The 16,068-nt window shown below is 31.3% G+C and overlaps 1 protein-coding gene across 1 annotated transcript; it reads right to left on the bottom strand.

The window, feature by feature from the left end:
* Nucleotides 1-511: 511 nt before the first annotated feature.
* On the bottom strand, nucleotides 512-1,680 carry LOC111034631 (flagellar attachment zone protein 1-like). Its single transcript, XM_022315930.1, has one exon. The coding sequence runs from the start codon at nucleotides 1,678-1,680 to the stop codon at nucleotides 523-525; it is 1,158 nt and encodes a 385-aa protein (XP_022171622.1). The 3' UTR covers nucleotides 512-522.
* Nucleotides 1,681-16,068: the final 14,388 nt, after the last annotated feature.

The raw sequence follows: 16,068 nt of genomic DNA, 5'->3' as shown, positions 1-16,068 counted from the left end.
AAAAAGTTTCTTGACAGCCAACAAACGTTATTGATGTCAGACCTTACAGAGGAAGATATAATTATTTGAGTACATAAGACTTTGGTGGATAAGAACACAAATAACGCAGAACTGAAGAAAAATTTAACATCGAGGCGTCGATGTGTGAACTTAAAATTAAATAGCAAGAAGGCAACGTCTGTGTGACCCAGGCAAAGATGACTGGACTTCGAGGTGACTTTAAATATACTGTTGCTAAATTGGATTGCCATCAATTACAAGAAGCATGAAATAAAATAGTTGATCCGTTGTCGTCTGACATTCGACAAAAACGGTAAACTTAAGGCTAAGGATAAGCTGTTGATCACCAAACACGGTGTGTATTAATACGAAATTTTGTAGCTCATTAGGTAATGAAAAACAATACAGTCTAATATAAATTTTCCGAACGGATCGACTTTTTTAAAGAGTGAAAATCAGGTGTTAATAGGAAACGGAAAAATAGCAACAGATTTCTGAAAATAAATTTGAATTAAAAAATGTTTATATTTTAGACATATCATTTTCGTGTATGATTTTTTTCAAACATTTAATTCGTTCCGATAGCTTTTTACTCAACTCTTTGAGTTCACGCTCATCCTGAACTTTGAATTTTAATTTCTTTTCACAAATCTGTTGCTCTCGGGCATGTTGTTCACGCTCCGTCCTCAACATTTTTGCTGACAACTCCTCGTTCTCTTTGAGATTTTCCATTTCCTGCTGTAGTCTGTTTTTCGTTGCCTCCAAAAATTTAATCGATTCTTGCTGATCTGCTAGATGACATTTCAGCGTTTTGTTTTCCATTACTGAGTTGCTTAGTTTCGTATTAATACCCTCCATGCTCGTCACTAACGACTTAATATTAGTCCTAAGCTTATCATTTTTCTCCTCCAATATTTTTTTCTCTTTGCAAAAACCTTCATTCGTTTCTTTAATTGTCTTCTCAAACTCGGCCGTTAGCTTAACTATTTGACATTGTGCGTCTTGTAATTGATTTTCAGATTCCTCTAATTTAGCGAAATTTTGTTTCAATTCCATGCGCAGTCTAGTCATCTCTGTCCGTGTAGCACAGACGTCGCTTTCGTACTTTATTTTCAATTCACACAGCGACGAGTTCAAACTCTCATTAAGGTCCTGTTCGATGCTCAACTTTTTCTCCAGCTCAGCATATTTCATTATCTTTTCAGTCAAATTGTTTTGTATACAAATTATTTCTTGATCTTTTACTTTAAGTTCTGATTTCAATAGTTGTTGGCTGTTGTAAAGCTTCTTCGTTGCATACGACAGTTGCTTTTGTAGGGTTTTAATTTCATCCAAATGGATCTTCTCCATGTTTTCCATCTCCTCGTTTGACCTTGCCTTCTGCGTTTCTAACTCACCATTTAAACAGTCTATTTCTTCTTGGTAGCACAACGAGCGTGATTTGAACATACATTGGAGCCCATCAAGCTCTCTAATTAGTTCTTGGTTTTTATTTTCTAACTCGTGAAACAGTTCATCCTGTTTTATTTTAACAGCATCTAGCATGTCGAACCCCTGGTACATCTTAGCAGCCAATTTTTCGTTTTCGTCTTCACGGTTATTTAGTGTTGTTTCTAGTTCATGTATATATGTTGCCATCTGTTCTATTTTGCATATTAGTTGCTCATTTTCACTGTCCATAATTGTTTTCAATTTATAAATTACTAAATAAAAATCTTAAAATATATTGTTAATATTTGTCTAATTGTCTTTAGATTGTCTTAGATTGTTTAAAATATTCATGTTATTTGTTTATGAACATATATGTATCCTAGTTACATTATATTTACAATCCATCATATTATTTGAGTGCTCATAATGTTAGTAGGTATGTATTTAAAATTTGAAAATGTAATACAGAGTTACTCATAGACATTTATTTTTATTTACCACATAAAAATTATTAAAATTACATCTTAGTAACAATATTATTTAATGAGCATTTAAAATTGTATAATTTATTTTATTGATAGAAATTTATGAAAATGTTTATTTTAATATATACAATTTGAAAATGTAATACAAAATGCCATAAAAGTTTTTTGTCTTTGACAATATAAAAAAAGTTTACCACAAAGTAACATTAATTTTTTTATGAGAGATTGAAGTTCAAATTTTTTCGACATTGGACACACACACACACATTATTGTAAGACCAAGAATCTAAACATATTTAATCTCACATAAACGTATAATAGTTCATCGAATCAGTCGTCAACTACTATAACTGCAGTCTACAATTCTACGCACACGCATAGTATTCTACCGATATTATTGTATTTCAGAACCATTCGATGAAATATTAATTTATGATCCACGATATTTGTGTTTATATAGTATAGATGATCGAAAACGCACGTATCGCGCGTCCACCGGATTATTTATTATAGGGGCAACAGTCGCGGCGCACCGAACACATCATTTACCTCCATCTCCTCCTTCCTACCGTTGCCCCAGCTAACTGAGCTATATTGACCTATATATTTTCAACTGCGAATTTTCCGTTTCCGGCGTGTTTATCGTAACATTAAATACTGTGGTGTACTGCCTCAATAACTCGGAAAATCGTATCAACACTGGTACATCTTGTAGGTTAGGTTAGGTTAGAAATTTATCGTAAAATATTTTTTCACTATCTTCGGTTTTGCTCATAATTTGATAATAATATGTGATACTATTGTGTGACTTTTACAGTCATTTCGAGGCGTCTAGATGATTTTCAGACGATTACATAATATTATGTTATCTCAATCTGTGCATATGTCGGATTCGAGATGTTAGACATCTATTATATTTAAAATTTCTACGCAATACCGCGACTAATTATTAAAACCAAAAAAAAGGTTTCTTATAAAGCACAAATTTGTTTTTTTTTTCAAATCCAAATGTACTATTAATGTAAAATTAAAAACTTTGTGTGACTCAACAATTTGATATACTTAATTATACTTCTTGTGAGAAATAGTACGGACTTTAAAAATATTTGTATTCCCACCCACAATATTTCCGACATTCGATAACACTAATATTAAAAAACTTACCTCAACACGTTCTTTTAGTATAGTTATTGTAGTTTGTACAAAACGAAGTATATTACCTTTGATATTTAGTCGTATTATAATCGTATCAATGCACAGTAAATTAATTTTTTTTAATAAATGTTGTTTAAATGTAGAAACTACTTATACATATTTTATTATTTATACATTTTAAATCTGTAGCTTTGTAAGCAATTAGTACAAACTAGACTCGTATCGTTTAAGATTACATTTGGGTAGGTGGGAAGCAATAACTCGAATACAATTGATTATCGACCTTTTTGACTTTGGGGAAGACTATTATTATGGACTTCGACTTTGAAATTAGTTATTAAATAATTACTTTTAACAAGAATAACTTATAGGAGATAATGATGTCTACTTTTTGAAATCAAGTTTTTTCTGAACTACTTAATACACGTATTAACCCATATTAACACGAATAATTACAGTTATGAGCACCCAAACGTTTGTTTAAATTTTGTACTTCTGTTTCCGAAAAACCCAAATCCATCCAGTTCCAGAAACCTGAATAAATTTATTCGGGTGCACAACTATGTTTGTAATAGACGTTTAACATAATCATAATAACGTTTTCCTGCAATCCACTCTGATTTAAACTTAAAATTACTGAGACGCGTATAGTGATTGCTGCGGGTCACGTAGTAATTTAAGCTTTCTGCTGCCGAGTGTAAAATGGTTTCAAAACAACGTAAAACTAATAACAGTTATTATTGTATGGTTGTGATATAGACACACGATCCTTGACGAAATTAAACACAGTCATCTAGCTATTATAACATCTTAATATTCCAGTATGAATCAACAGACAACAATTATTGGAGATTATTTTAGAATCTACGTTATGATTTGTAACATAGTTACGTAGACTTGTATATAGGTATTGTATGATATTAAATGATGCTTGAAAATTGATATCCACGAATAAATGTATTATTCAAAATTAAGTAAGTACCTAATAATTATTATTATTGATGAAAAGGACTTTGACAAACAGCGTTATTGACGAATTGTGTTTAATGAATTAAATTTTGGTGAAATGTTATTGACGGACTGTCCTGGATCCTGCAAGAATTTTTGTGATTTTTTCACACTTGACTGACGTAAAAGTGCCACCACTTGTTACTTGTCATTTATAGTCATGTCCGTATAATGTTCATATTTTTTTTTTTGTACACACATTTTAAACTATTTTCTTCTCGCTATTTCCTTAAATTGAACCTTTGCACATTGATCGTTTTAAACTTTTATCATCTAATCCCAAGGGTTTTTTTCATGTAGGTTAGGTTATCATGTTAACTATGTTCAAAGGTTATTTTGGTAGGTTTCGGCAAAACATGTATCAACCTCACAAAAATTGTATTTTTGTTAGGATTGTTAATATAATTTATAACATTATTCTAAAATCAAAATCAAACGGTTATAAATTATTCTATCACCAAATAGCTAGCTTTATTCGCTAATGTCAAATGTTTTTCGATCATTCATCGTGTTTGGTTTTTTTCTTCAAATTCCTATCTTATTGTTCTATGCAAAAAACCCTTTTTCTTTTCAACTGGAATAATAAAGTGTAGAACTGTAAATCCCTTATGTGGGTTTTACGAAATCGTATTTCCATAACACTTATTACCATCGTTTTTTAGCTGTCAAACCACAATACTTGATTTCATGTGATTTTGATATTAAAATCGAATGGGTCAAAACAATATCGTTTTCAAAAACAGAACTGTTTTAAATTATTGTAAAACCCGGAAACTACTCTCTTGTACAAAAATGAAATGAGGCGAAACGGGTGTTAAAAACGTCACACCTATAATACGTCATTATAAAACTGTCAAAAACGGAAATCGTATTAATTTAAACATAAAATGATAATACCATTTTACGTCAAACTACCCAAACAAACGTTGACCACGATTGTCGATACTACAGAAATGATAAATGACTAAATAATATTATGTTTTGTCATTTCAGCTTGACGAATTCAGAAGGCATTTGGTTTTAATTAAAAATAATTAAAACATTAAATATATTATTAAAAAATATATTAATATAATGTAAATAATAAATTAAATTAAACTAATTCGGAATGACTAAATATTACCTTACTAATAAAGATTTTCGAAGACGATATCGTTAAGCTCATTTTTTTTCGATAATATTATTATTTACAAATTCAAACGGGATGATTGTTTTATTTTAAAATTTCTCCAGCCCAGTTTCTTTTTAAATAACGGAGAATGTTTCTTGGCAATGTGAGAGAGAACAAGTTTTAATATATATTTGGTTGATTAATTTTGAATGAAATCTTTTATAGGAACCTTAAGTAAGTTCGTTTGTAGTCTTATAAGTAGTTATGAAGGGCTGAATTTGGTATGCACTGCGAGAGTACCAGTGACAAGTTTTTAATATAGTTATTTTGAGTGAAAAGCTTGAACTGCACACGTATTTTCGAGGGTTTAGCAGGGCCTCACATTTAAATGGCAATTATAAGTTATTTATTTCTAAAACTCGTATTATATTTAAATTTAGATTGCAGGAGAAAATGAAACTACAGTCGTGCTGTTTGCGTTTTTGATAATATTTTAAGCACGCAGTGTTCAAGTAAGCTGACGAAGTGATGACCCTGCGAAATCGGGATTACGAATACCCGTAATAACCACAGTAGGAATGTAGTTTTACTACTTTTGTTAAACGAAAAAAAAATGTATTTTTATAAAATTTAAAACGAAGAAGATGAAACGCATAGGTATATTTACTCAAAATACGGCGTGACTCGGGTGCATTTACGAATTACTTTATATTTTCCGGCATAACGCCGACGAAGTAATTTATTGCACGATAAATATATATATAAATATATACATATATGAGTGAAAGTCGCATTATTATTAGTATTGGCCACGGTGTACCGATAACTCGTATCGGATATAATATCGATTGTAGAAGGGGAGTGGATGGAAGAGTAAAAAGGGGGAAAATGCTAAAGAAAAAGTATACATATACATATAACGTGTATAATATACGCGTAATACGCGTGTATATATATATATATATATATATATATAGACGTATACATATATGTATGTAGACGTTTCTAGACGTTGTGTTATATTTAAATTTATGCGCATATACAGCTATAGCGGGGAAAAAAATGGAAACATCGTAAAATAAAAATGTTCCCACACCCCTACATCCATCCCACCATTATATATATAAGGCGCCTAACCATGCCCCGACCGTATTGAACGGAACGAACGTGATGCGATGACAAGTATTTACGATAATATACATATATATATATATGCGCTAGTACGTGTTTCGATAGAGATCTATATATTTTTATAATAGACGCAATTTTAGTCGACTTACGGTCCGCCGCCGTAAACCGTCGAATAAAAGTTTGTTCTCAGCCGCTGCCGATCGCGTATAATATATATATATATATTATACTACAGGACGAAAAAACGTGAGACGCGTAATCGAAAAGAAACACTAGTCCGCCAAACTTTGTGTGGGGGGTTGTTGTAGAAATATCATACGATTAATAGTATATACGCGTGTTCGTCGCAAATTATTGTTATTGTTGTTATATTGGAAATTTACCGACGAGATAATTTTCTATTACAGTGTTAAATATATTAGTAACTGCGACAGTGGATTAACACCAAATTTGTTCGATAATTATTTATAACTATTTGAATTCTAAACACCAAGATGTGTATAGTATTAAATATAATAGGTACCTACCTACGACCAGCCACTATTTACCTTAAGTTGCACCCGCATGTGTAGTCTCCGTCTAAGGACCTCTAAGGTCCCCACTCGCTGCAGCGGTAGCGGTGGCGGTAGCGGTAGCGGTACAATGAGTCCTGACACAATTTACTTCCACAGCGGCGGCACCGCCAGGACAAAAGAATTTTACCGCTACCGCTGCGGTGTGTGGGCACCTTTGCACACGTACGATATAGTACAGTTTCAAAAAAGTCATAACTTACTTAAAAATATTAATATCAACAAAAAGTTATGTGGGGTTTTAGATAATAATGTTACCTTTAAAATGTTTAATGGATCAAAACACTCTAATATCAAAACTAACGGCACACTATTGAATGTTGCGCACGAAAATTTGATGCATGGCACGTGTGTTTTGACGGAGATGTCACAGTGGGTACTCAGTCCTCTTAAAACGAACTTTAAATAAATAAATAGTTTGCTATATTAATACAAATAGTATTTTGTGTGTGTGCGAATTGACTGATGATTATGAAATTCGGTACATAAGTGAGCCCGGGGATTCTATACCCGAGGACTTGCAACTTAAATCAAATTTATTAAATTGTTGGTCTATATAATATGACTTAAAAACATATTTAAGAAGATGGTAAAGATTTGTTTATTATTTTATCTTTATGCTTATAACCCTCCCCCCAACTCATATTTTTATTTGACAATGAATTAATTAAAGATTTTTAAGTATATACTTATTATTAATGACCACACTTTCAATTGTTTAGATTTTTAAGTTTAGTATCCTATGGCTTCAATATCAACGGTTTTTTTTTTTTGCAAATAAGCATCACCTTTTTATAATGTGAATAGTTAAGAATATGACTTTTTTTAATTTGTATGTATTTACTCATCAAACTGATATTGATATCCACGATGACGTATTTTTTAAGTACCTGCCTGATTTAGGTACGAAATCGAAACACTGAAGAAGTAACAATTTCGAAACGGGACCCAGCCGGATTACGTCCGACTCTACGTGCATGACGTGCAGACTATAAGGGACAAAGGTCCTATACTTGTATAGTATATTTTATACATAAGGACCAGGGCCTTCGTCGTGGGAGAGGAGATTGTTGTCGGACACACTCGAAAACTTTTACCACCGGTCACCTAAAGATACATTATATGATGTATATAATGGAGACCGGTCATCGTAGGACGCTGCTTCAGCATGGATGGATCACTCGACAGTGAGTACCATCTTTGGCCTAGCTGAAGAGCACACATCAAACGATATACACACTATCTTGAGTATAACGACGATAGTAAATGTTTGCAATTCGTCCTACGATTTCTAGTCTCTGGTCTCTTCTCGAACTTTTTAATACGGCTCGAGAGATGGAAAGTACCTACTCAAGTGCGACAGACAGGGATGGCGAAGAAATTTGACACGAAGTCTAAAATTGTGGTATAGTAGTCTTTGTTATTTTTGTTGCCGGTACCACAAAGTCGCAGACCTGTTTAACAATCTATCAGACAGGTGCCTTTCCATTGTGAATGCTAAATCCCAGTGATCTTATACTTTTGAATTGTGCCGATTGTGGTATACACGTTTAATAATTAAAAAAAAAAATACTCTTATAATATAATTTATGCTTAGCAAAAAAATATTTCATTAAATTGTGTTAAACAAATAAACTAGAAAAAAATAGTAATAATACTGAACTAGTTAAGAAAAATGTCCATTTCAAATTGACATTCTATTTATACACTAGCTCTTATACACTATTATTTATCAATCAACTTTTCATTTTTTTATTTCTGAACCCCATATGGGTCGAAAAAAGCTGTAGTAATAATAACTAAGACGGATCACCGGTCCATTAAGTTTGATGTTTGTGACTGATATACTTAAATAGCACCCACCTCGTCGCGCAATATAAACAAACAAGAGCAAATAGTTGAAATTCATGGAATGGCTCTTCAGGTTAGTTGCGGCTTGATGATGAAAACCGGTCTGCATAACCTTTTGAAAGGATCGATGTCTGAATGTTATCCGTGGACTCAACGGGCGTCGTATACATTATTTTTTTTACTCAATATATCAGGGCGCTGGTCCAATAAATATTTTTATTATAATAAAAACTTTAGATATTAAAAATTTAAATTATTCTTTCGGCCGTCTTCTGGTTGATAAACATTTTGTTACACGTACCTGTGTTACGGTAACAAAAAAAAATTTGTCAATAATTACTGGTAATCGAGTATAAAATTATTATTCAGAAGACTATTTTAGAATTCGTAATGGATTACGGACGTTTTTAAACTGTTAAGCCTCAAAGCGACTGAACGACGATATAAGGGTAGAGGTTATCGTCGATAAAGCGTAATAATAAAAGAATAACTACAACGAGAAAATAAGCAATAGTTCACCATAAAGACAATGAAATTAAATGGATGGTCGTTGCTGAAGTCCAAACGAGTTAAGATGCAGACGTTTAAACAAAATCAGGATTTTACGTGCGCTTGAGACCTCTCAGGTGTTATTTTGTATAATATAATACAAATGTCATCGGCGTAAACAGAACGCGCCTACGATTAAATCGACGTCGCTCAAATGAAAATTAAGGCGAAGGGGAAAAAAACTGACAAATAATTTATTATTCAAATAGACTCCCCGTCGCGAGCGAAAAAGTTTTTTTTTCACATCTTTTTATATTTAAATTTTTTACAAAGTTCTACTTAAAACGCCACGAATGTTAACTGAGAGTTAACGTTAAATATTAATATATTTACGGGGAGTATTTTCGTTTGCGGAAACGACTACAATAATTTTAAATATTTAAAGAAAATTGGATTATACAAAATTATAAGCAATGCGAATTTAGCGGTACGGTTATCTTAATTATTCAAGATTGTTAACAACGGTATTACATTGTGTATTATTGTTATGATAGAGTAAACCGGTGAATATTAAAATAAAAATTTTCCCAACGACTCCACTGAAATTTAATTTTACGTATTTACTTGGTAGATATTTTATAATTATATCAGCCATAACACCGGTTTTGGCTGACTCAAGTCTCACTAAAATAAAATTCGTTTGTGTAGGATTTTGATTTTAGACACTACAAAATTGTCTTAGAAGTAAACATTTTAACTAAGTAAATTACATAATTTCGGGGTCGATCAAATATGCGACCTACCTCTATATTTTGTCTACTGGTTACTAGTCTAGTAGTCTACTACTAGATCCGATAAGCAAATTATCGGATCCAGGATTTGCCAATTTTTGCCATGTTACTGTATAACCAGCCCATTATAATACTGAATATGTATCAATCATTAAATAAAAAAAAGAATAAATCTTTAGTAAAATTTTATCATCTAAGTTATCCCTGTTCTTCTTTGAGAATGCAGTTATTCAAAATTTGATTTTGTTTTTTAAATAAAATAAATTTTATATTAAAATACTTCAAGACTCTATTTATTACTTAAAAGTGGCATAAAGAGATACAAACTTCTGTTTTCAAATAATAACATCCCCTTTCAATTTTATGTTATATTTTAGCGGATAAGCTCCTTGAAAATGTTCAAGAATCAAAATCAAAATTTTAGAGAGTGGTTTTTTGATTTTTTTGTACTAAGAATAATAGTTTAACTATAATGGGTTTCGAAGATACTGAGTGATAATATCTATAAACATTTATAATTCATAAAACTGCAGGTCGAAGATGTCTGATAAACACGAGATCCGATATTAAATCAATTTTTAAGAACTATATTTATCCTAAGTATAAACATTTTAATATAACTGAACAATCATATATTGGTTTGGATTTTCAATTAGGTCTCTCACTCTACATAATTATAAATGTTAATTATGCAATAAACAATTTAGTTATAAAAAGGAGGTTCTCATTTTGAAACACAAAAGTTTGTATCAATAATTGTATTGTCACAGAAAACTCCTTAAGTAGTACAAAATATATCAATAATTTTAAAAACTGGTCTTCAAGTGTATATATTTTCAAAATTTCAAAAATCAGAATTTGAATACATTTATAATTAAATGGTGGTAAGCATGCTTGGCGAATCACTCTGTATATAAACAATAAACATGTACATTATACAGTGTCACAGTGTCACATTGATACATTTACCACGACCGAACTAATAAATGCATGAACTTGTTAATTAATTCACCCATGGGCTTGTGACAGCTAATGTGTCAATATAAGATGGGTTAAAACTATGTGTTATATTTTTTTATTTAAGCTATGTAACCAAATATTTAATTTAATAGTGGACACCTAGGTAGCTGTTTGTCAGACGGATAAGTCAAATTTAGTGGTACATTATGAATTTGTATACATATTCGACGGTAGGACACAATTTACCTAATTTATAACTTATAACTGCAGCTATTACAAATAATAATTATACAATACAAATGTGTAATTACGTTTATTTATGAATTAGTTACGTCCCGTATAGTAACACCATTTCAAAATCGATGGAAATAATGCACAATATGCAATGGACTGTCAACTAAAATGAATATTTATAAGTTCTATGGAATAATCAGATAGAGTGCAATGTTCGAAAACATTACTTGTTTTCAACCCGAGTGTAATTGAAACATCTAAGTGGTAAGGATTTAGTTCAGTTTCACAATCTACCCCCACACGTATAAAGTGACCGCTCATCCCCCACACTCACTGATAATGTGTAATAATAACACACACAGACACACACTCATTTTATCTGAAATTACATCATCGTTTAAGACTTTCGTTAAAAAGATAGAGCTCTTATTTCAAAACGTGGACATCCACAATTTAAAAAATAATTCACAAAAGTATCCAACAATTTGTATAAGTTTAAATTGATTGACCACTATCGAAAAAGTCTCAAGGAACATTGTTTTCATACGAATTTTCGAAACTATTTGCAGCTAAAAATTCAAGGAAACTAAATATTTTTAGAAATTCGTTGGTGTAAAAAAAAACACTTTACACAAATTATATAAGACATTTCCCACAATACCTAACAAACCTAAATACACAATAATATGACAGCGCGATCTAATAAGTTGGATACGTTTAAACTGTATCTGTTACACTTTGCACGTTCAACGTTAAGCCCACAAAGTTATTACTTCGAAACCACTAATAATAGGCCATTTTAAACATTAACAATCCTCTGAACCTTTTCAAATGTCACATTATTGTTGTTAACATTTCCGTTGGATGTTTGTTAATAAATCAGTTAATACGATTGAAAAGTTGTATAATATTATACTTAACCAAATGCGGTTTGGTGTATTCGCTCATGAAAACGGTGAGCTTGTTTTTGTACCTATTACAATGCACTTTATTTTCAAAAGTTTTTTTTCATTTATTATTGCAGTTCCCGCTCCAGTCCGTTGTAAAATCCAATGCCCACAAATTCCGAGTGTATATTTTTTCAATATTATAAAATAACGTTTCAGAGTTTTTTTTATTTTTAACCTATCGTAATGGTAATATTTTACATTTATTTTTCGTTTTTTTAATTCCAATTTTTTTTTTTAAACGAAATATATTTATGGAAATGTAAATAACCAACACAAAATATTATAGTGAATTATTTTTGTAATCACTTCAAGTTTGAACAAGCCGAATACGTGCACTAAAATAAAGAGGAAATAATAAACTCCTGCAGTAGTTACATAATAAAATATTGCTTCAGTAATCTATGTTTGAACATTTTATAATAACCACAATATTTAAAATTCAAGGTAAAAATATCGGTTTGGCTTTAGCTCAAAGAAAGCTAAAAAATCAACTTCCTGACAAAAAGCGTTTACACTTTACTGTAAATATATAGTAGGTTGTTTAATACTATTATTTTTATTATTATTATTATTGAAAAATGCCAAAATCAAAATATGTTTACGTTTTCTAGTTTTCACAGTTAACCCTAAATAAAACATTAACATTGTGCAATAATACACTCATAGAAATCCGTTACTTTTGGAACTGTATTATTATTATGTTTTATTTAATGATACAACAATTTTCTTCGGGTTTTTTCGATTTAAATTATTTGAAAATTGAAAATTTCAGTCTAGTTGTAATATTTTAATGAAACTATGAAAAACATTTTTTTTTTCGTTTAAACCTATTTTCTTATTAATTATTATTATATAATTAGAAACAATTATTTATTACTCTAGGATTTTTAAACTATATTAATTACCAACCAAAGCTTACGAATTACTCTATTAATGATGGTTATAAAATTATAATTAATTACTTATCAATATTGCACGGTCTCCATTGGCTATTATTTATTAGTATTCAATACGATAAACCAATTTTTAAAAATATTCTCTTTTTGTAAGTCCATAAGATGTTGCATGGAACATACACAATTTTTTATAAATTTTTATTTTTCACAAAATGAAGTATTTCAAGAAAAAAAATTTCATGACATTTTAAGACCCTAATTATAACATCGATCAGCTCTAGACTGCGTTCAGTAAAATATTTTGTTGGTTCGGGTGTCAAGACTCCGAGTTCCTCTCGTCTGACCCAATTTAAATTCGAATTTACCAGTGTAATGCATGTACACAAGCCGAAACGAGTTTCCGATCGACCGAAGTGCTGCGACTATACCATTAACTTATTGTAAGTGCTTATTTACTTAGTCCGATGGTCGAGCTAATCACGGGCTGTTTCCGAGAACAAGACGAACCACGCAATCGCTGACAATAGCAATCCTTATATGTATATATAATATAAGAACAGGCCTTTTTCATGTTCCAATTTTGTGACGACAATATTTAACGTTTTTTCAATTTTTTTTGACACAGTTGCTCTATAAATACATTCCTGATTGTCACCACGTCACCTGATTTTTTTATTTTTTGTATTTGAGGGGAGAGAGACAGGGAATTGTATTTTTATTGTTTAAATTTTGTGACGACACTATTAATATTTTTCCAGTTGTTTTTGTTAAAACACAAAAATGTGTATTGATTTAAGAATCTAATTTATAGAACGCAAAGACGCACGAGTGATTCCGGAAAATTCAGCTAGTAACATTATAATATGCAATGCCGTTGCAGAATACGATTTTTCCAATTGCAATATTGTTATTAAATCGATCTCTACAGAGTCACCTGAATACTGTGACGATACTGACGAGATGCACTTCCGGCCTTATAACTGGTGCTGTTTATTATATAGTAATCTGAGATCTCCTCACTTACGTCCCTCAACCACGTTATGTTACTAACACATTTTTTCGCTGTCATCGAGTTTAACTCCCTTGACGTGTACGCTATTAGACTTTCTTGGAAAAAACGAAAGAGTGTAAACTTAGCCACCTCCCCTAATAATGCCACTTTAAAAATGGTTGTAACTTAATTTATCCAATTCGTAACTATAATTTTTGTAACTAAGTTTTGAGAACTTGTAGCTGAACTTAACTCAGCCGCCCTCTCCCCCCTCGTAGGGAACATTTAGAATTGAGAAAACTGGCTTTACTTATAAACTAGTCTTACTCATATTTACTCATATTATAATAATATTATAATTCAAAAGTCGCAGATCTGCGTAGACACGATTTTTTTCGACAACTTTCAAGTTCGTTCCTTTCAGTGAGCGTTGTGCATGATAGAAGTGTTCTTTTTTTTGTTTTTATTCTATCGAAATCGCATCTCGATTTTAAATCCCCTCTTTGTTTCCGCCTTTTTGCCGAAATGTCAAAACGTTTCGTTCGATATAATGTCATTATACCGTGCAATGCGCAATAGGTGTAATACTCGTTCTGTCTCAAAATCTATTCTCGACGCGTCAACGTCGTGACGTTGTTCTACGTGCTCGTGTGTCGTCGACTATCTGCGTACAATAATATGCTTTTATAGATGCAGGCATATAAATCATCGAATCTCTTATCTTCGACTCTTCCACCGCCGACGTCCGTTCTTATTATTTTATCTCGAAGACGTTTGTTCCGGATCTCGAACGCCGCCACCGACGTCCGCAGTGGTTGCTGATAATAATATAATATAGGCGACAACTGCAGGGCCAACTACAGGGCATCGAGTATATAGATAAACGTCTTATTGTACTTACGTTATATTATTATCAAAATAATAATTAACAGGTAAGTGCTGTCACAAGGGGTTTCCGGGTTTTCCGTACAGACTTAGAGAATGGACTGGTGTCAGTACGAGAGAAATCAAAAGCCTCTTAAACGTCATGAAGAGTGCATTTACGATGGATAAAATATTATTATCATTGGATTTATCTATTATTGTTGTGATCTTTTAGATCACAAATAATGGATAGTAAAGAATGGATTGCACGTCCACCTTCCCACAGAATGAGCCAACAATCAACATAGGTACCTATCTATTATAATAGGACTATACATTAATTCATATCATCACATACGTGACTGTTTAACATAAATCTGTTTTCCCTGAAATTATTTGTTTTTGCCACCAATTTATTTTAATTTATAGTTCATAATACATAAACATAAGATGTAATGCCCGTGCCATTGCTGTAGTCCAATAATGAAGTAGGCTTTATAGGTTATATGTAATATAACTCAATTAATTTTATACAAATAATCTCAGATTGTACTTCTAAATAGTAAATATACCCCGAAAAATAAATTGTCGTCATCACTCAAAACTCCTTTTTTTGATTTAATGCTTGTAAAAGTATCTTATACAAATACGAAAAGTGGCCTCGAAAAAATCTCGAACTCTCTAAAATCAAAAATACTCTCGTTCCAAGTCAAAACTAGTGTTTTTTTGAATTTCCATTCAAGGTTATTGGTTGTATTGATGATAATAAAACATTAATAGTCTAAGCTTTCTATAATTACAAATAGTATTAATTAATTGAGACCCCTACAAACGTGTTCAAACAAAAGAGTTTTGTGTAAGCAATTATTTCGTTCCTTGAGGTCACTGCTCGTGGCTCGTCTTTATGTGTGTCTAGTAAATGACAAGGCTGGGCATTAACGAGTTAAAAAGTTAAAGTTAAGTTAAAAAGTTAAGTTACTTTTAACTAAGTTACTTAACGAGTTACTTTTTTTTTAAGAAGTAACTTCTATCTTAACGAATTACTTTATTTTTAAAGTAACTTCTAACTTAACGCGTTAATTTATTTTATAGTCACGTTAAGTTATTTTTTTTTCTTTGTACGAACCCCAAAGATTTATTATAGCATTT

The sequence above is a fragment of the Myzus persicae genome, unplaced genomic scaffold (genome assembly GCF_001856785.1).
Source record: "Myzus persicae strain clone G006 unplaced genomic scaffold, MPER_G0061.0, whole genome shotgun sequence".
In the NCBI taxonomy this organism is placed as follows: Eukaryota; Metazoa; Arthropoda; class Insecta; order Hemiptera; family Aphididae; genus Myzus; species Myzus persicae.
The sequence above is the reverse complement of the archived record's forward strand: the minus strand, read 5'-3'. Positions and strand labels throughout refer to the sequence as shown.

Bases quoted from the DNA above. Each gene is read 5' to 3' on its own strand.
- LOC111034631 (XM_022315930.1), bottom strand. From the start codon at position 1,680: ATGGACAGTGAAAATGAGCAACTAATATGCAAAATAGAACAGATGGCA.